This window comes from Protopterus annectens, chromosome 8.part0 (genome assembly GCF_019279795.1).
Source record: "Protopterus annectens isolate FY-2018-M chromosome 8.part0, PAN1.0, whole genome shotgun sequence".
Lineage (NCBI taxonomy): Eukaryota > Metazoa > Chordata > Ceratodontiformes > Protopteridae > Protopterus > Protopterus annectens.
The window spans coordinates 1418350655-1418372808 of record NC_056741.1 but is presented as its reverse complement, the minus strand read 5'-3'; the positions used below and the strand labels follow the sequence as shown (position 1 = coordinate 1418372808).

Genomic DNA, 22154 nt, shown 5'->3' with positions numbered 1-22154 from the left:
AAGATTTGTGTTAATTACTGCTGGAATAACTATGTGTTTAGAGAGGAAATATGCTAAGTTTATCAGTATGATAGTAAAGATTTTGAAATGCATAGTTTGATTTTGTACTATTTGTTCCCAATTGTTTTTATTAAAATAGTATTTCTTTTTCACTGTTTGCCACTCTGCCTGCCAATCATCAGTCCTTTTCCAGCAAATTAACTCATTCTTTACCCATCACCTGGCTGATGGCTGGCTGGAAGGGGCGTTCATTTAGACAACCATCTGGGATGGTATGGAATTTGTTTTCCATTTTAAACTATATCTACCCTTATGTCTACTCAGCAACAACCCATGGGTGGGGTGTACAATGGCATCAGAGCTGCACCAACCCTCACTTCTACAAGGGGATGATATCAGCAATACTACCCCACCCACCCACCACCTACAGGAGGTGCTATGCAGCTGTTTTCCCAGACTCCACCATGGCCATCAACCTGATTCTATATGCTCCCGTGTGTGTCCACTATTCTTCCTTCTACCCCCCCTCCCACCATTGGATAGTCATGTTTATCCTCCCTACCTGTTCTGTGAAGTGTCAAAACTACTTCCTGAACTCAGGTCTCCTGGGCTATAATCTGCCTCACTTGCACAGAGAGCAAAGTAGTCATAGGTTCATCGGTTCATGGGCTCATAGGTTCTGGCTAAGCATGCATTCAAAAGGGACTATCAAGAAGCTCAGCCACATCACCTAGTAAAAATGGGAGACTAGCAATATCCCCCATTAAGAAGACTTTCTCCATGTATCCCAGGTGAAAATTTGTAATCTCCCATTCAGTCATGCAGACTGGTTTTAACCATTGCTAGGAAAATAAGGGCAGTTTATTCCAGAAACAGAGGTTATCACTTAATTTTTGGACATATTCATTTGATGCTGAGTAGTTTACCCAGTCATTGGCTTGCTAGTTTAAAGCCCTCATTTTATTTTCATTGAATTTTACATCCTGATGTTTTGTCAGAAAATCCTCATGCTCTGTAGATTGCATGGCTAGGCTATTTACAAACAGTCTAAAGTTACATAAATGCATTCTGTGCACCATGTTTAGTATGCCACCTGTCATCACCAGGATTTATAGAAATGGATTGCTTTAATGACAAGCGGTGCATAAAGAAATGACAGTCTTTGAACTGTACATCAGAACTTAAAGGATACCACTGTGCACAATGGACTTCAGTGCCATAGACGGAGTGACAGTGCAGTGCAGTACAGCAAGGAACATATTTTGGGTAAAGTATGGCCATGTTTGATATACTTTTCTCAGTAACTGTTCCCTGTTGTGGTTTGCTCCACCATCATGCCATTAGTGATTCGTAAAAAATTTCAGTTATTAGGCATGGTAGTGTGCAAGAGGTGTTAGCATTTCATGTTAAGGAGGGATCTGCTGTTGTTATGGCAACTCCCTATAACAGCAGCTGAGAAGGGTCAAATTTGAGAGCAGAGTCCTATATGGCTATGGTAGAAGGTTTGCCTGCACCACATGGAATGCTTTTGCCAGATGGGTTTTCCCTACCATGCAGAAGAGATTTTAAATTACCATTTTTATTGATACTTCTGACATTTAGCAAACCTTCTTTAATCTCTGATGTTTTTATTTGTACCTTGTGAAATTTTTCATTTTTGTTTGCTTGCTTGCTTTGTTTTGCAATTTGAAGAGGTCTAAAAAGATACTAGGCTGCTAGTCAGTTGTTCAGATTAGCTGAGCTTAAAACACAAATGTCTGAGCTTAACAGATCTATTCTTACTTGTTCATTTTTTTAACTTAGGACTCATACATGTCAGTTAATGCTGTTCATACATGTCCATTCAATTGATGATCCTATCAGACAGCTTCCTGAAGAAAGAGCAAGACGATCTTTGCACTGCCGATTAGTGATCTCTCTCTCACAGAGATGCAGTGACCTCTGACCTAAGTCTAGGAGGTGCAGAGGGATTGCCCTTTCATGGTGGGGGTGAGGGGAGGCCTGCTTACCTCCAAAAATTATTTAAAAGTGTTACTTTTGTTCTGTTTGTATGCAATCTCGAGTACTTATTTGAAATTTAAAGTACTCAAAGTTATGCAGTGCAAGATGTCATTGCCAAACTCTTATACTATAAGCTTGGGTGCACTGAAGAGTTATAGGGGTAGCAACATGCTATGGACCTGGAACATTTCTTATTAATTGCCTTGTACTTCCCTTGGAGAGAACTGAAGTTCATTCAGTATAAAGGACTGCACTTTGTTGCATATCTTATTCTAGGATTAAAGGCTCAAAGTCCCCCTTTTAGGACTAAGTGTCCCCAATTTTGGTCCTAGGCAGGCATGACACTGCCACAAACTCATTGTAAAGCAGTATGTGTCTTTCTTATACACCATATAATTTATCTATTAATTAAATTAATTAATCAATTAATTAATTAATTAATTTGTTCATTCATTCATTCATTTAATCATTATTTGTTTAGCAGGTAGGTGGGCTGGCCAGTTGACTCTTTTCAGCTACAATCTAGGCTCATCGACAAGCAAATACAAAATAAGCAGAGAATGAAATGCATAGTTATGAAAAAGCTAGTCATACCATACAGGCACTAGTATATTGGCAATAAGTAAGAGCTATCAGGTGCAAACACATTGGCAAAAACATGACTTATAAGTAAGAGTTATGTAAATATCTTCAGCAGAGAAATATCACATAAAGTTGAGAGCAACACGTAAAGATTCAGCTGCAAAGACATTAACAAGTCCTGTACTGATAGCTTGAATTTTCATCAATTATTTGAATTTTTTGAATTACAGGTTTCTAATGTCTGCTTATGGCTTTTGAGTTTGACTTGTTTCTACAGATAGGAAGGCCTGTTTATCCTGAGGTTAAGGCTTCTGGAGGCTCAGTTTATTTTCTGGATATTTTTTCAGATCTTCTGCATATGTAGAGATGGGTGTATATGTATGGTTAAGCTCACACGATGGGATTGCTGCAGCATGTTCTGGATTTACTTATAACTTTCAAAGTTATTTCATATCATGTCAGAAAGGAATGCATCTTTTTCAAGCATAAGACAAATCTTATACTGCCTGAGATAAGTATTTGTCTATCAAATCTTTGCAAGTTGGCTCATATAGTGTTCACTTACCTAATTTAAAATAAAATCCTTCCCCTGTAAAAAAATATCATTTAGATAAATATGTACTTCTACTCAAAATCTAGTTTACCTTTGTCACATGGACATTAAATTAGCAAATTTTGTAATAAATTTGTTTTAAAATGAAGTGTGTGGTTACTGTTTTATCTATTTTGTATGATAGTAGTGTCGCTATTTGAACATAAGTTTTCCTTCTGCACTCAGGCATGTCAGAATATGTCTGTCATTTCCTTATTGCTTCTCAGACCCCTGTCCCATTTTGTCATTTTTAGTATAACCACTAAAATGTGTTGTTATCTTTCAGATTAATTTAAGAAACGTGAGCAGCTGGTCCTGCTGGACATGCTCAGCATGGAGGCCCCACTTGTGAGCCTCGAGGAGGAATTTGAGGACATAAAACCATGCTTTCTTGAAGAAAACAATGACAATGATCAGAGACTGTGCAGAGCATCACCACTGCATATAGAAGACCCCACACTCTCTGAACTGGAAAACTTCTCTTCAGATATCTTCAGCTTCAAGTCCATGGAAGACCTGGTCAATGAATTTGATGAAAAACTCAACGTTTGCTTCAGGAATTATAATGCCAAAACCGACAGCCTTGCACCGGTCAAAAACCACCTTCAGATCCAAGAGGAGGAAGAGCATCTCCAAGATGAACAGTAAGGACTTAGGGCTGTCATTACTATTGTTAACATCCACTCACTCGTGAATCCCTGCACCTCACAAGTCCATAGTCCCTTAACAAGTAGAAACCAGTACAGCTTCACTGTCCTCCCTGTTGCATGTGCACATAGACCATATGAAAGGGAAGGGGAGAAGAAGGGGGAGCAGAAGTAAACCTCAGAGCAAAAAAAAAAAAAGAAAATGTACCGCCATTTTACAGTTCAACATAAGCAAATATGAAACATATTATTGTATCACATTTATTTATTTATTTTACATTTGTTTACCAGGAAACTCCAACTGGACAACTTGTCTTTTTCAGTGGAGGCCTGGGGAGAAAAGCTCCACATTAATGCATTTAGAGATTTTACAAAGTTACAGTAATAAAATATAGAACACAACATTTATATATACAAAACAATGGATCACTGTGTACTATGATATAGTGCCTCCAGTACAGCATTATTACATTGTTAACAGAGCAACATATTTACAGATTGCAAGGATTTGCAGCACATTTTCTTTACAGTACACACAGCCTGAATTCAGCTAGGTGGAAAAGTAGTTTAGAAGTACTGAGTTCAAAAATGTAAGGCAGATTAGTATAACTGTTCCTAAGGTGACATAATTACAGATGGCTTGTAATTAACTAGGGTTAGTAAATGCAACATGGCAAGCCTGGAAAAATGCAAAATTTGAAATATATTCTTCACAGATATGTAGTTACTCAACAGATTTGGCTTCCTTTTTAACAGAATGAATGGCTTCGGTTTTATTTGCCTTTTTGTTGATTTGTATCCTGCGTGGATGTTTCCCATTTAGCCTTAAGATGAAGGCAAAAAATACCTTATCTCTTGCTATACATCTTTTTCCCTGCTGCTAGAACTCTACTGATGTGTTCTTTGCTGTTACCCCCCCCCACCCATATGTCAATGGTCAGCTTTGTCCTTGTTCTAGAAATGTGGTGTGACTGGTATACATGAGATAACCTAAAGTAGATCTAGAGTATTTCAGCAATGAGGGACTCAACATGACAATCTTCCTTGCTCAGCAGGCAGACTCCCCAGTCCAGGTTTGGTAAGTAGAACATACTGCTGTGGCTTTATCTTATATGGATGCCAAATATGTGCTGTCTGTAGTCTTCACCTCGGACTGCAAGTGTACTCAGCTCGTCTTTGCTTTTCCCCAGGAAGGAAAGGTGAAATCTGGGACATTCAGACCATTCCTGTCTGGCCTGCTTAAGTGCCGTACAAGGGAGACATTCCTGCATTCCTGTCTTTGTATGAAAAAGGTGGCAGTTTGCATTGATACATAACATTTCTGAGTACACTATTAGTAGCACATGGGAAATGGGAAAGAAAAATATTCTGAGTGTGGAATGTTCAAATCACCAATTTATGGCCTTAAACAAAAGCAGTCAGGCAGTTGCAGGACTACATGAATGGCAATTATTGAACATTATTGTGAGGTGTGATACAACTTATGAAAGTAGGAGGGCTGATTTGATGAAAGAAAACAATTCGAACTGTAAAGAAACCACTGCAAAATCAGGCTGTTGTAATTTATCTCCAACATGCCGAGATCCTGAAGTTATCATAGTTGTTGGAGGGTGAAAACTGCTGGGGAAATTTGTACATTGAGGTTTCTATTCAATGTTCCCCAAACCAAGACCTCTGCAAGGACAGCAGGTGCACAGGCTCAAAAAGCAAAACAAGAAAACACTAACAGCCAGCACTCAACTGGAGCAAATTTCTTTTTAATGTACAAAAACAGACCGGTTTTGGCCCACAAGCCTTTTTCAATGTACATTGAAAAAGGCCTGTGGGCCAAAACCGGTCTGTTTTTGTTGAAAAAGGCCTGTGGGCTGAAGCCAGTCTGTTTTTGTACATTAAAAAGAAATTTGCTGCAGTTGAGTGCTGGCTGTTTTAATCTAATGTTGCCTAATTTACAGTTGTGTAAGTAACAAAAATACCATAACAGAAGATGTTCAAATAATCACTGCTACAGAGCCTTAGCTATATGGGTTATATCCTGCCAAGGATGTAACAGGCAGCCAGCTTCCAAAGCTTCAGGGGACCTTCCACACGCACAAACTGTCAGACAGCTTGAGCTGAGCTTGTCAAGTTTGGCTGTGAAGCCCTTCAGATCTTTCCTGGCAGCAGAGAGAGGGAAGATGAGTCCTGAAAGGACAATGCTAGGAACAACAAAAAATAAATGTCCACACCCCAGCATAAAAAAACACACCAAAAACAGGGGAGATGTAAAGAAGGAGATGTTACTGCAGTAGTAATATTTTGAACATATACTGATATGGTAAGTTTTACTTACACAACTGTACTATGCTCATCGTATTGATCATTGCTGCAGTAGCCGTAGCTATATGGGTAGAGTATCCTAGTTAACTACATTTGGGAGGTGGAAGGAATAGAGCCCAGCAGCCCTTAAGAATGATTCTAAGCTTGATCTGATCATAGAGAAGAAATCATGCTCATAGTGTGTTGTAAATGTATGTACAGATGACCAAGTAGCAGCTTCTAGAATACTTCTAGGATGCAACTCTTTCCAAAAAGTCATGGATGAAGCCAAGGCCCTGCACAGTGAGCCCTGACCCTGCCTGGAATAGTTTTGTTAAGGTGAGTATAACAAAAGGCAATAGCCTTAGACAACCTTTTGGAAACAGTCTGCTTGACACAGGTTTTCCCCTCTTCTTACCCCCACAAGAAATGAACAATTGTTCTGAATATCTGAAAGGTTTAGTTTGGTCATTATAGTAGCTGAGTTCTCTGTGTACATCCAAGGTATGGAATATCCTTTCTCCCTCATTTTTAGGTCCAGGAAAAAAAATGAGGAGCTGGAGAGTTTTTGGTAAACTAGGATACAACTTTAGGCATAAAAAAGGATTAGTTCTCAAATAAACCTTGTTCCAGTGGAAAATTAGATAGGGTTGACTCACCATAAGAGCTTGGTACTCAGAAACCCTTCTTGCACAGATCACAGCAATCAGAGCAACTGTTTTCCATGTTAAGAACTTCCAGTCAACCACATTAGCTGGTGCAAATGGAACAAGTGTTAACTTCTATTACACTAAATTAAGATGCCAAAAAGGGGCCGCCAGTTTTCTGAGAGACCTCTTATGCAAAACCCCTTTCAAGAACATGTTCATCTGAGACTGCATTGAAAGAGGATCCATGGGCAGACATGCTGAAATGGCTGATAAACGAACCTTGATAGAGGAATAAGACAGGTCATGGATAGTAACTCACACAAATATTGTAAAACCAGAGAACGATTAGCCCCGAATGGGTGCCAGTTATGTTATTGACACCAACTAGAAAACCTTTTCTATTTACTAATGTATGATTTTCTAGTAGCAAGCTTTCTTGCTTCTATTAGTACTAGCAGTGCTGCATGTTCTCAGTAAACAGGTGCCTAAAAGGAATTAAGACCATGTCATCCAAGCAGTCAATTGAAGTTGATTGATATTGGGATGCATCAAACATCCCTGTTCTTGTGTGAGTAGATTCAGTCTGTGAGGAAGTTTGTGGTAATTGTCCCTTGCCATTTCTAAAAAGAAAGGAGAACCACAGTTGTGTGGGTCAGAAGGGAGTTATCACAATAATCTTGTGGATTCCTTCTGAATCTTCAGAAGTACTCTGGATATTAGTGGAAAGGGTGAAAAAGCATATGAGAACATCCCTGTCGAAACAAAAGATATCTGTTTCCAAACCTCCTGACATAGAGTCCTGGAACATAATCTTGCCAGAGAGGAGGCAAAGAGGTCTACTTGAGGAACTCCCCACAGATGGATCAAATCTTGGAAGACACCCTGATTTAGTTTCCATTTGTTTGGGTCAGCCCTTGTCTTGCTCAATTTGTCTGCCACACAGTTTTGCTTTGACAGAATGTAGGATGGCTGTCGAGTGAGATAGTACTGTGAAGCTATAATCCAAGCTAAGATGGATAGTATGCAAAGGGAGTATGACCTGGTTCCCCCTTGCTTATTGATCTACCACATACCTGTAGTATTGTCTGTACCCACCTGAAGAGGTTCCAGGGACAAAGGATGGTTCAGAAAGTTGAGTGCTTTGATCATGAAATCATCTCCTTTATGTTTATCTGCTTACATCTCTCCTTGCTTTCCTATACCTCCTGTACATTTATCCTCCTGAAACTGCTCCCAAGCAAAGTCCAAAATATCTGGGATGACTGACTGCTTTGGAGCAGGGAGGGAGAAGGGGAGACCTGGATTGAAGGATATCTATTGTCTCCACTAAAAGATTTCTTGTTTGACAAACCCTATCTTTGGGATATGAAAAGATAAAGGGTATTAATGCTGGGACCAAAGAGATTTCAGATATCACTTTATCTTTCTCATGTGGAGTCTTGCCAAGAATATCATGAAAAACATATATGCCATGACACTCAAAATCCTGAGGGATTACCTCACAGTGATCAAAATCTGAGTGGAAAAGCTTAGAAATAGATCTAGATAGATCTTTCTGTGGAAGAAAAGTTCGTTGAACTGAGGTGTCTAGCTAACATCCCAGAAATGTTCTCTTGAAATCCCAATTTGTGTAAGAGATCTGACACCCAAGAGGGAGAGATATTCTTGACACATTGAAAAAGACCACAAAGATAAGCAAGTTATCTGAATATGGAAAAATGTGGCTACCCTGTAGCCTGCAATGAAAGCCCAAACATTTATTTGAATAATTTCTTATCATGTTATTCTTTGGATGAAAACAGTGCTGCTTGGAAGAATAGAATATGCATTTTTCAAGTATATTTTTAAAGTATATTTTGCTCTTTGTCAAAGTTAGTATGATGTCTGATTTGGAGTATCTCTCTCTCTCTCTTTCTCCCTCCCTATGAGTGAGTATATATATATATATATATATATATATATATATATATATATATATATATATATATATATATGTGTGTGTGTGTGTGTGTGTGTGTGTGTGTGTGTGTGTATATATAGGTCTACTTCTAAATTTCAAACTTTCAAAATGTTGACTTTCTTATGGTCGAGACCATAAGATCGAAGTTTTGAAACTTAGAACCGTTTAAATGGAGATCGCTGTACAGCGTGAAATTGTATATTTATCATTTTTCTCGCTGTAGTGCAATCTCGGAGTTAGTATATTTAATTAGCAGGAATATGGGGGTGCAGGGGATCTTGCCCCCCTGCAAAAACATAAAAAAAGATTTTTTGTTTTTATATTTTTTTTTATTTAAACCTCTAAGTTTTATTTATATATATATATATATATATATATATATATATATATATATATATATAAAAGTAAGGGGATATGCATGCAGTTATATTGGTAAAGGGATATGGATGTGGGTTCAGAGTGCATTTTTTTCTTCCTCTGAGTTAGTATGATGTATTTACACACACACACACACACACACACACACACACACACACACACACACACACACACACACACACACACACACACACACACATAGGAGATACTGTAATCTCAGAGTTAATTTTATAAAAAAATGGAATGTGGGGAGGTACAGGGCTTGCCCATCTGAAGAAAATGTCTGTTTTTTATCTTTTATGTTTTCCAAGTTTTGAATACAAGCACTGAAGTTACATCCTCAGTCTAATATTGGCATGCATTTTTCATAGAAGCACATTAGTCTCAAAGTGTCACAGGGTAAGCTATTTCTAAGAGTGTTCTAGGAACAACATCAGACAAGGCAAAAGTAGCTATACCTAAGATCAAAAAGTCTTTCTTTGTTAGTGTCAGTAATATATTTGGCACTGTATTGACTCATCTCTCTGAATCACTTGTTGATCCATTAACATGAGTTCTCTAAATTATTAAAGGTGGGTATAGTATCATATGCATAGTAGACAGTATTTGTACCTGTTTTAAATATGGCATTTCCAGTGCTCCAAGCCTCTCCTGTTCTGTATTGAGTACAGAATTCTGAAGACTGCAATGGATCATATGATAGAAAATTGCTCTACAAAAAATTCTCCAATATGACATTAACAAAAACAGATCCTGCTAACTTAACTTGATATCCCTCTTTGAAGATATATCTGCCACAATGGATGAATAAAGCTCAGTCGACACTCAGTAGCTAAACCTGCCAAAGGTTTTTGATGCCATCCCTCATAGCGAACATTATTGACAGTGTGTAAAACCCAGGAATTAACAGTTATTTTGTATGCGGTTAATCAGACTCATTAGCCAGACATGCAAAGAAAGTAAGACTGGGAGATGCTCTCTATGAAGAGGTTAAAGCTAAATGTAGAATTCAACAAGGATACATTTTTGTCCTTTACCTCTTTAGTTTATTGTTGTTATGTGAAATTTACTAGGGAGGTATGATTCAGCCGATTTTCTGACAACTGTACACGGGATGGTTTAGTTACATAACAACAGGTGTACATTTCAGAAATATGTAAATAAAGTCTACCTGAGATTTATGGATAATAATATTCTTCAATGTTATCAAGTATTTTGTACCACAGTTTCACAGGACAACTCATGCATATATTCAGTTAGGAGGAACTGATTCAAGGCACATAGTATATAAAGTTAAATATTTAGGCTCGTTTGTGGAGGGCAAATTAAGTTTTGATCATAATATGTTGACAGTACTAAGAAAATTCTGTGATAATATCTATCTAATTCCAAACATATTAGCAGTAGGAGTAAGAGACTTGTATTTCTTTTATTTATATTATCAATATTCAGAAAAGTCCAAGGATATATTGCATTGTTTTTGTCTGGTGTGCTTTAGGTAACTTTAAAAAGTACACCAGACAAAAACAATGTAATATATCCTTGGACTTTTCTGAATTCACTCTAACAATACATTGGAGTCTACGCTCCTGCTTGTAAGATGATAGACTGCACCATTTAGCTCTAAATTTCTTTTCATTGTGATTCCCCAACAGTCACCCGTTTTTAGGTTTTAAAGCTGTTAATAATAATATATACGAAGCTGCAGGGTTATCTTAAATAGTAACATTTCAACTGCTTGCCCCTGTGGACATTTCTTTGTTTTTATCTTAAATGGTCTTTGGTGTTTACATTAAGAGAATGAGTCTCATCTTTACAATTAAGATGAAGCATCACCAACATGACGGAAACATTTATTACCTAAAGACTGCCTCATTTGTGCCACTGTACTTATGTTACTTACCATATACCAATATCTTCAATAATTCTCTAAATTAATTTATATCATTAAAAATAAAGTGAGGGACCTATGGTATACATGTTTTTAAATGGCCAACATACTATTTAAGTGCATTTATGAACCAGACTGTCTTGCCATTTATCTTGTGGTTTATTCTACTGTAAGGCTGGAGTTGTGGAATAAACCCATCAGTGGGAAAGATTAACTTGAAAAGTACTGAAAAGTCAATTTTCAGAGAAAGATAAAATTAAACATTAATTAGTACTGTTCATTATGAGCGACAGTCTTGATTTTTAATATATGCAGTGGCAACACTTTAGAACCCTTTCTCTTCACTATGTAAAATGCTCTGGAACCTTCAATCAGTGTTTCTCTCATTATCACATTATTACTGAAAGCACCTCATAAAGTCTTTCCTTTTTGCTGTCAGTGAGCACCATAACATGACAAAGTTTCAGTTTATTATTCTGAAATATAGTTATTACATAACTATAAAGCCCATGTAATAAGCGTAGCCTTTATTACTGAAACTTAGAAATAGTAAAGTGCTAATTTATGATACATGTTCCAAGCCCATAATGTTAATGACTATGTCACCTTATAGAGAAAAAAGCAGAAAAGTCTGTGCTGAGTATTTCAGCTTTATTTAACATTTGTTTACCAGGAAAGTCCGACTTGGAGCAAATCCAATTTTCAGCAGAGGCCCAGGGAGAAATGCTCCAGATGTATGTCTTTGAAATGTGGGAGGAAACCGGAGCACCCAGAGGAAACCCACATGAATGCAGGGAGGACAGACTCCACAAAAAAGGCACTCCAGCCAAGAATTGAACCAGAGAACCTCTTGCTGTGAGGCAACAACACTACTGCTGCACCACTGCCACTGCACCACTGTGCCTTGGATTGAGAAATGAAAATTTATGAATATAATGTAATGTCCTTGTCCTCAGCCATATTACAGCTAGCAGATTACACATGAAATCTGAAACCATATCAAGTGCCACAACACTTGTAGGGATACTTCTTGTCATGGGTGTCTCCAGAAAGAATGTGCAGAAGTGAAACAAAATGCCACACGTCTGCAGGCAATGAATTAAATTCTAGGACTTATTCAGAATATATTTTAGTGATAAAGTTCATTGTCAGAGTTGCTAGAACTTAACCATGCCGTACTTAATGACCTAAATCAACTCATGTCAAATTCTCAGCTGCTTCCAACCAACCCCAGCTAGCTCATCTCACTGGCAGTAAATAATATTCCCAACCTCATGTCTTTTATTCAGTCAACATATTACTTATACGTGGCCTCAATCAAGACCCCTGTTAACACAGCTTCTTTTTTTCTCACTCTCCTGTTTTTTTATTTTTCATCCGATGTGGGTGGCAAGTTTGCAACTGTACACGCTAATGTCCAATTGTAAACGGGATCTAATTTATGTGACTAGCATCTCATCCTGAGTAATGATGTTGGTTCACCTGATGTATGTTCTGATTTAAAAAGATCACTTCCATTTATGATAGTGGTGCTGCAGTACTCCTCATCTCATCAAACATAACCCACTTGTGCATATATTACAGCAGCTGTGAAACCACCTCTGCCCAACAGCACTTATAAACCCATCTCTGCTCAAAGTACCTATGGTATGACACCAGCGAGCCCACATATATCTATACTACAACATGTTTGAACTGAGTTATGCCCATTCTATACATCCTGGGATGACATAAGTGTTAATTCTATAGTAGTAGTGAACCCACCTTTGTCCATACCTTGACACCTGAGTTGATGGTACAGCACCACTTTCCTTATTCCTAGCATTGTTCTTGTCTCCACAACCCTCTGTGTGTTACATTGACAGTTCAGTTCCTCATTCCTCGTTTTGCTCCCAGAACCCTCTACTGTTTTTCTAGGAAGTGATTGTGCAGGAGCAAATGAAAGGCCTTAAATCCAGATAGACCACACCACATCTACTGGCAGTTCCTCAACAACTTTCCATTTACCCAGGCAAAAAAGTGGATCATGCTCAAATGACAACTTCTCCTAACTTTCAGCCTGTGTCAGCGTTTTTTCTGAAGATTGTTATCCTCAAGGAGACTGACCAGCTTTTCTTTCAGGACTCTTTCGTTTATTTTCTTTACCATTGTGATTTCTCAGTCTTTTTCCTTTTTATCTCTTTGTACTAGAGTATCATGCTTGTCATCTTCCATTCTTCACCCATGTGTACAGTGGCCAGTGACTGGTGAAGATCTGACAGCTTAGTGAGGACTGCAGCTGTGTGTTTCTAATGAGCTCATCCTGTAGACCAGGAATTCATTCCGTCAGTCTTCGTTTGCCTGCTGTGTGACTTTCAGCAAGCTGCATAATCATATAATGTTCCCAGCCCACCATCACCCCCCTTATTTTGCCCTAACCCCAAGCATGCCTAACCTAGGTCCTGAGCTTATCTGCTCAGCCCATCTGTTTATGTCATTCTGTTCTTCCTCTTCCTCTCTAACCTCATATTTGATGATCTTGTTTATATTGATTTCTCGACATCTCTTTCAATCACTTGAGTTCATTCCTGAACAACCAATACCCTAGAATCTCCATGTGCAGTCTCTTTCTTGTCACTGGCCCATTTTCATGTGATGCTGGCAATATCCACTATCCTCCTGTGCACTGGTGTTTGCAACTCCCTTATGTTCTTCTTCTGATACCCTGCAGTGGATGACAGACAGGTTGCAGCACTTTCTCCTTTACTACTTTGTCTAGTGGCTTGCATACATTTAATTAGAGGAGCTGATGTGCTGCAGCACTTTGGCTGGTAAGATATATTGATGCAGTTTAGCTGAGGACATGAGCTAATGAACTTCCTCTGACTCTCATTTGTCTGTCTGCATCATATGTGTCTGTGTGTGTGAGAGAGATGAAGCTCCAACACCTTAGCAAGCACTCAGGTGCTTCAATAGCTTAATAGCAGAGCTAGGCCTCATTTAAACATGCACTTCTTCAGTGATGTGCTTCTTTCTTGCTGGAATCTATTATAATACTCACTCATCCTCTATTCTGTTGACATACTGACTTTTGAGATTAAAAGTATTTTATTTAATCGCAGCAGCCCAAAGTTTTTGTTTTTTATAATATATATCTACGTATATATTCCTTTTTTGTATATATATATATATAATAAATAACTCTTCAGAGGTTATTTCTATCTTCCTATCCTGGAATCTCTTTAACAGCTCACTGGTCCTATTTGTTACCCCATCCACTGTCTCTGCTTACAAATTGTTGGTGTCAGTGTGTTCTGCACTAGAACAAGCTTCACCCTCCTTCTGGTAAATACTTTGGTAATCTGCTCCCATATCATACCAAGTCTGCTCCTTGAAGCTGACTTCACTTTAACTGGCGTTTCATCATTTTTTCTTAATAAATGTGTTTAGCCATCAAAGCACTCTACTCTGTCCCCATACTATCTTTCACCCTTCATTTCCTGTTGAGTGTCACTAGCTGTCCTACCTACCTGCATTATTTCCACCTCCAGTTGATCCACCAGCACATGCTCTTCTAAATGACCCTACTGGTTGTGTCCCTATGTGTGCTATGACTGATCCCTCTTCTGTCTCCCCTGTATATTTTCTTAGAAATCCTATCTACTTGTATCCATTCTTGGTTCCTTCTTCTCTTATCACCTCCAGTCCCCTCCTCCTTCTCCACCTCTAGATGTGCTTCCCTACTGTCCTTCCTCTCCACCTCATTCTGTTAATCCATGTTTTGCTCACTTTTCATAGTGGACTCCATTTTATTGTTCTCTTCCCTGTCTGCCCCTCCTGTCTGACTGAGTGCCTTTTCCTGCTCACTTCCCTCTTGCTTTTCCTCTAATGTTGGCTCCTGTAGGAATACCTCTCTTTCTCACTCCTATTCATCATGTGTCAGTACTGTCTGCACCTCTCTCTACTCCTTGGCTTCAACCTCCTTGTCATCTCTCTCCTGGCTGCCCCCCCACAATTTCCTTCACCTTCAGTTTCCTGCACAACTTAACTATAGTCCCATTATAACTTTTGCTCATACCCTGCTCTTTTCGGCCTGTTCTCGTCCAGGCTTTAACTACTGAATCCTCTCTCATGACCTCTTTTTGCAATATCCTCTTGTGTCACACTTTGCATTTGTTTGTCTGACTAGCCAACCCATTACCATCTGTATCACCTTCATTCATGAAGCCCCCTAATACTCCTGTAAACCTCAAATCCTTTTCAACCTCAAGACTCCATTAGTCAAAACTCCACCCCAAACTCTGAGCTCATGAACTTCGCTTTTCCCATTAGTGCACTGCACACACAGATCTTTTCATCTTTTTTTTTTTTCTTGGGTCTTCTGTCTTTCTTAATTTTAATCAGATTATAACCTCCTTGCTAGCAGTCCAGTTATTTTTAGCACCCTATTTAATAAAAGTTATCCCGTAGCTAAATAGTATCCAATTAACACACAGTATCTGACTAATAATTATAAAAACATGCACCAGTAACTCTTTTTCCAAACAGGATGCTCTTCTTCAGTGCCATACTGTCCTGGGCACAAGCAGTTAGGGGAGTGATAAGCTATTATGGTGCTAATTCTCAGGTGGGGGTACATCTAACCCAAACAATCTTATGCTGCAGCACCACATGAATGTCCATTTTATGGCCTCTGAGCCTATTGACCATCAAGCCACTGTTAATTTATTCTTATCACCAGTCTGGCAGCGATCCATGGCATGGTCTTCATGGTGGTCACTGTGGGGTTGTTTATATTTTAGCCCTAACACCAGCCCTGGCTGCTGAAGTTGGCATCTGCATCATAGCAAAGGGCACCCTATGCCCTCCCCCTGATCTATGTATGCTTACACACACACACACACACACACACACACACACACACACACACACACACACACACACACACACACACATGCCCCATGAGGGCTACAGTCTCTGCTTGAGATCATCAAGGTCACAACTCCTTTTCCTATGGGCACTGGTTACATGCTGGCCTTCACCTGCAGTGGAGAATGTCAGATTACCAACACCCTGTCTCAGGAAGGGTGAGCTGGTGTAAGCCTCTCGCTTCTACCTCCCTTGTTTGTTTAAGAGCTGCTGTTCAGTTTCAGATGGTCTGCACCACAGTCAGCAGTTTGTCATTCTGTGGTACAAACTCTGCTCAGTCTGCTTATCTTGACCTTGCTAAGGCATGCAGCACGACTCACCGTAAGGGAATAACTGTCAAATCCGAAGTGTTAAATGTCAGTCCAGACATAATTCAAAGGGTGAAAGAATTCTTAAGCAACAAGAAACAAGATGCCAGGATGGGCATTAGGGCACAACATTAGCAAGTCAAGGTGGGAGCTTACCTGTCATTCCTGATGGAGGTCATCACTGTTATTCCATAGGGCTATGTAACTTCTTTCTGGACTATTCTTTGGAGGTATAAAAGTCTGAAATGGACTTTTGTTAACCAAATATGCTAATTACTTAAAAATGAGTAACATAATTAATTCTATAAACACATAAACATGGTAGTTTTCCCAGATGTTCTAAAAAATACATGCTGGTTGTAGTAATAATAATCTCGCCTTTAATATCAGCAAACATGACTTCATGAGACTTGTTAAAGATGATTTATAAAATATATGGTGAAATTATGAAACAGCAACATATCAACTAAAAATAGGGATAATGGCAGACAACAATTTAAACTTTAAAGAAAACAATTTACGATACAATTAATTATTTAAAAAAAAAAAAAAAAAAAATATATATATATATATATATATATATATATATATATATATATATATATATATATATATATATATTTTTTTTTTTTCAAATCACATCTGGTTGCTAGGAAAAACAGTTCAAAGGAAGGTTTTATTTCAATAGCTTAAAATCCGTATTGCCTTCTAGAATATCTGTCAGCTTGTCCACTATCCAGCTTTCCAAACAAGGAAGGCCTTATAGATGGTGAAGTGTTAGATGAAGGTATTATGGATTTTAAATTAATGCAATAAAAGCTTACCTTTAACTGCTGTTTCTAGAAACCAACTGTGCTTTCAGAAAAATGTAAATGTTGACCAGTATGTATCTACCAACATCAGAAAAGCATTTCCTACAGCCCTTTTAATTCTGAAGGAAATGTGCAGTGCTTCCAGGGATATCATTATATCATTTTAAATGTCACTGATCTGACCCATTATTAAATATAGTGCCACATTTTGTAACCTTCAAACAAGCCACCTAAAACAACTTGAAAATATAAAATAGCTGTTGAAAAGAAAAGGGAAAATGGACAACTATTCAAAAAAGCTTAATGAACTTGTTATTATATTCCATTTCTTATAGTGTGCTTGTAGCATAATTAGTGATTACCTCTGACTGGACTACAAAGCAATGTGATCCAGTTCTAATTTTATGTCTACATTTGGAATAACTTAAATGAAAAGCTGAGGAAGCTGACATGAAACTGTAGAACCTAACACTAAAAATAAACAGTAATAAAATATCAGTGGCACGCATATACATCTTTTTGCATTAAAATCTGTTGAATGTGCTTTTACAAAGGTTACTGCTCTGTGTTTTCATTGAAAGCTTTTATGTTTTAAGTGCCGGAAATGTCAATGCTCGGATCCTTGAAAGTTCCTGTGGTGTGTGAGATGTACTTACATGAAGGTAAGTGGGATTTTGTTCTAATGCCAAAACTTTCTGATATTCTGTAATGCTCAACACTAGCTGCACGAGTGTATGTGAGTGAGAGAGAGTGTGTGTGTGTGTGTGTGTGTGTGTGTGTGTGTGTGTGTGTGTGTGTGTGTGTGTGTGTGTGTGTGTGTGTGTGCACATGCCATGCTTGCAAGTCCTTGTAGGTTAGGCTTAAGATAAGGGTTAGGGAAAGATTCATTGTTTGTTTTTGTTTAAGTTTGCTAAGGGAGGTGAGTGTGTCTGCTTGTGATTCTGGGCTAGGGTTAGAGACAGGGCTAGGTAAGAGGATAGATGTAGCATTGTGTGTATGTTGCTGTATTTGTAATGTGCGAGTGTGTGTGTGTGTTGCTTTAAGTGCATTATGTATTTATATGTGCCTTGTGTTGCAGTACTTTTATGGAAGAGGTTTCATAAGATTGGGTGTATGTTTCTGTATGTGCAATGTGTTTGTGTGTGTGTGTGTGTGTGTGTGTGTGTGTGTGTGTGTGTGTGTGCACATGTTGCTTTAGTGCACTATATGTTTATGAGTGTCTTTTGTTGCAGTACTTTTAGGGAAAGGGGCTTCAAAAGATTGTATCTATGTTGCTGTATGTGTGTGTGTGTGTGTGTGTGTGTGTGTGTGTGTGTGTGTGTGTGTGTGTGTGTGTGTGTGTGTGTATGTTGCTGTATGTGTAGTATGTGTGTGAGTGTGTATTGGTTTAGTGTACTTTATGAATGTTTCATAAAATAGTGTGTATAGTTGGTGTTGGAGCAGTAGCAAGGTTAAGGTTAAGGTTAGGGCTAGCAGATACCTTTCTTACAAAGTCCTAGAGCCCCTCTTTGAATGTTGATAATTGACTACTCCCTTAAAATATATGGTAACAGCCTTCTCTAACTTCTTTATCATACCTCAAACAGTTAAACACCATGAAACATCCTTACTACTCTCTGCAGTGTATGCAAATACTCAAGTAAGCATTTCTATGCAAATATGTCACATTTCCTTGATTGTAATGCCTTACCTGGTGTTAAACATATATGTAAGCCAGTGTTCCTTGTCTAATACTATCATAGTCCTTTCTAGTTTTTCTTGCTTTCACCCACTGATTGTATTGTAAAAGTTTATATTATGCACTTCCCCACTTTCATTTTTCCATCCCTTGCTTTCAATATTCTTTTAATTAATAATGTCCAGTATTCCACTTTGTTTTTACACCAAATTGTGCTTAGTAATTTGTCAGTGAGTTCTGTGTACTCCTTTTCCAAGCTATTCATCTCATATTTCTGTCTACAGCTTTCCTAGGGTGGATTTGGTTCCAGTGATGTCATTTAGTTCTCCTTCTCCATCTTGACCCAACTGAGTCTCGTGTGCACCCTGCAATACTGTCTATTGGAAGAATGTCTTACTGCCAGTTTGACAAATGAAAGTACTTACAAATCTTAACAATTTCCTTTTTTGCTGGTTCTGGACTGATCAACGTCTATGGGGCACCTCCCACAAACCATCAAAGATGGCCTGCTTCCTGAATCATTGCTCTTTCTCCTTATAGCATATCTTTCCAAACGTGTTTCTTTTGTTTCTGTGTACTTGTACTATATGATTTGAATTTGGTTCCATCTAGTGGCAAATCATTTCTTTTCTAGTTTAACCTGCAGGAGTTTGAGGTTTCAGCTGTACTAGTTTCTGAACACTGGAAGCTAAGGAAAGTATGCATGTGTGCTGGTTGGTATTTTGCTTTTTTTTTTGAATCACAGGGCATACTGTTGGATAATGCAGTAAAATTTTGCAATGACTGAATAAGAGCCTTGCAGTTTTCTATGCTTTCTTATACTGCATTTGCATTCTTTTAGTTTGTGGAGACGGTATAAGCATCCTGCCTCAGAATTACAAAACTGTGATCACAAGCTGACAATTCACTGATTAATGAATGAATGCAGTGATTTTTGCATGGGTTGGGAAGCAGGGCAAGGTCCCCTTCTCACCCCTCCCCCCAAGCATCACCTGCTAAATTGCAATATTAGGTTGCAGCACAGTGGAAGAAAGGGATTTTTTTTTGGTAAAACCTGAGTGTTTTCTATTCTCTGTTGTGTGAAGATTTTGAGCAGGTCATAGGCTTTTTTTAAACACATTGGAAAGAACCGTCTGATTCAAACACTTGTATTTTATAGAGTACTTGCATTCCACTTTGGCAAATGGTGTATATTTAATAAGTGGGCTTTGGCTTGGTCTTCTGTACTCACATGGCTTTTGTTCATTCATTGGATAGTATTACAAAAGACACTGATTTAACCCTATGCCCACCTTTGCCTTTTGTAGCTGTTTATTAACTGTAGTTTGAATATGTATGAACAGTAATTTCCACATAGAGCAGTGGTGACATTTTTTTTAAAGGTTACTTGCTTTGCTCTGTTAGTTTCTAAGCTCTGTTCTGTAGAAACCTGACCAGATAATTTTTTCTTGTTTTCCATATTTGGGGAGGGATTCCATGCTGATACACTGCTGTCTGGGAGAACATAGGTGTTGTATTTTTTACAATGCTTGCTCCACCTGGGATGCATGTCATGCCCTAATCTCAGTCTCATCTCCTCCCTTCTCTCTAACCTGTGCTCTTATACTTGGATACTTACAGTTATTAAATTATTATTTAGTGTATACAACTTTCCACTTTTTTTTTCCATCTTGGTTTTCTTAACATAACATAGTGTACACCCTGTGTGACTTCTGTATGCCCCTTCCATTCACTATTTTAATACTTTGCATGAATATTGTACTAAATGGATTTTTCAGTCATAGCATGAGATAAATCTGTTACTTGTATTTCAGTGCACTGCATTAAGGGAATTCCCCGAGTTTTATTTAATTTAATGTTATTTTATGCTTAGTTTGTTGACTGTGTTAGTTCCACTAGGCCAGTGACTTCTTCTCAGGGGAGACACATGTAGTTTATTGACTAGAGTAAATGTTGCCATTACCCAAGGGAAGTTCCTCTTTTTTGATAAGTGCCATGGGAACTTTTACATCCACTCAGCTATCACCAGCTAATGCACATGGGACCTCAGTTTAACTTCTCATACAAAGGCAGCTTTTGACTTAGTAGATATCTTTCTGTAATTGGACTTAAATGTTCTCATTAAAAGGGTTGCACCTACTGCCCTTGAATTTGTGATTTCAACCTATATTAACATTCTGCTGGCACTGAAAGCTATCATTTCCAGGAATAACATTTATGAATAAGTCATACTGCTATTATCTACTTCATTTATTTTTCTTATTTACATTTGAAATATCATTCTTTCTTCTTTACTCATTATTGCTTTAAATCACACTAGTATTTGAAGCCTTTTCATATAGAAATCAGCATGAAACATTAAACTTGCAGATATGCCTCAATTGTCTTTTAATAGTTGCATGCCAAATAACTAATCCTCTTAATATTATGTACTAATGCCATTGTTTTATACTTCCCTTAACTCCATGGCAGATTTCAAAGACTAAGGTATTTGATTTATAGATTCATAGGTCTGTACTAGGCTAACGACCACTAGGGCCCTTATAAGTCTAGCTGTGCAACCCAAATGTGACCCACAAATTTTATTTATATATGGGGTGATTTACTGACTGCCTCTGTCCATCAGAGACATTGGTGCTAGGCCATGGGCAATTTCTGATTACCCATCCATTGACTTAGGTTGCACTTAAATACGGATGGGGGGAACTGTGCTTCAGATGGATGAGGAGCCTGTTCCAGAGAATGGGAATTCTCTGAGAAACTTGTTTATCTCTCCAACATGTCCTGTTTATGTCACAAGTAAAATTTAGGTCTTTTAATCTAGTAGTTTTGATGCTGTTTGTTTTGTGGATATGCAAAAGTTCATCAAAACAGGGTCCAAGGATGCCTTGTTTACCAGGCAAAGATCACCTCTCAGAAGTCTGTATGATACCGAGTAAAGAGACAGGGCTTTGAGGCAATCAGCATAGGATATTTTGTTTACTCCCTGTATTCTTTTTGTAAGGAACCTTTGTGGCCATTCCAGTTTCATTTTGTTTGGTCAGTTACACACCAAAGGGGGCATTATACTCTATGATGGGTCTGATGAGGGTCGAGTACAATAGTATGATGACCTGACTGGACCTAGCTGCCAAGCCCTTGCATATAATTTGAGCAACATAGAAGGATTTTCTTACTACTTTGGATACATGTTGGTTGAAGGCTAGGTTACTATCTACATGAGTTATCAGATCCCTGACTACTGATTCAACTTTTAAGGGTGTTTTGTTGATGACATAGTTACCTGGGGTGGTCGACTTCCCAAAAGGCCCTATAATGCATTTCTTGGTACTGAATTTTAAGCTATGGCTTTGGTACCATGCATTTGTCTGTGTTAGACCTTCCTCTAGGGTGTTCTGTTCTTGTGGGGAGTTCAATGACTGCTGCCAGTTTGCAATCATCTGAAAATTTGG

At 38.2% G+C, this 22154-nt stretch overlaps 1 protein-coding gene across 5 annotated transcripts in view; it reads left to right on the top strand.

The window, feature by feature from the left end:
- The window catches only part of FEZ1 (fasciculation and elongation protein zeta 1), a 248569-nt gene that overhangs the window by 50432 nt on the left and 175983 nt on the right, over positions 1–22154 (top strand). For 4 of the 5 annotated variants that reach the window (XM_044081023.1, XM_044081022.1, XM_044081020.1 and 1 more), the window contains exon 2: positions 3462–3819. The exons of the other annotated variant lie outside the window; for it this stretch is intronic. In XM_044081023.1, coding sequence (XP_043936958.1) covers positions 3500–3819 — 320 coding nt within the window. In that variant the 5' untranslated portion in view covers positions 3462–3499. The remainder of the gene's footprint in view (positions 1–3461; positions 3820–22154) is intronic. 5 annotated transcript variants of the gene reach the window in all.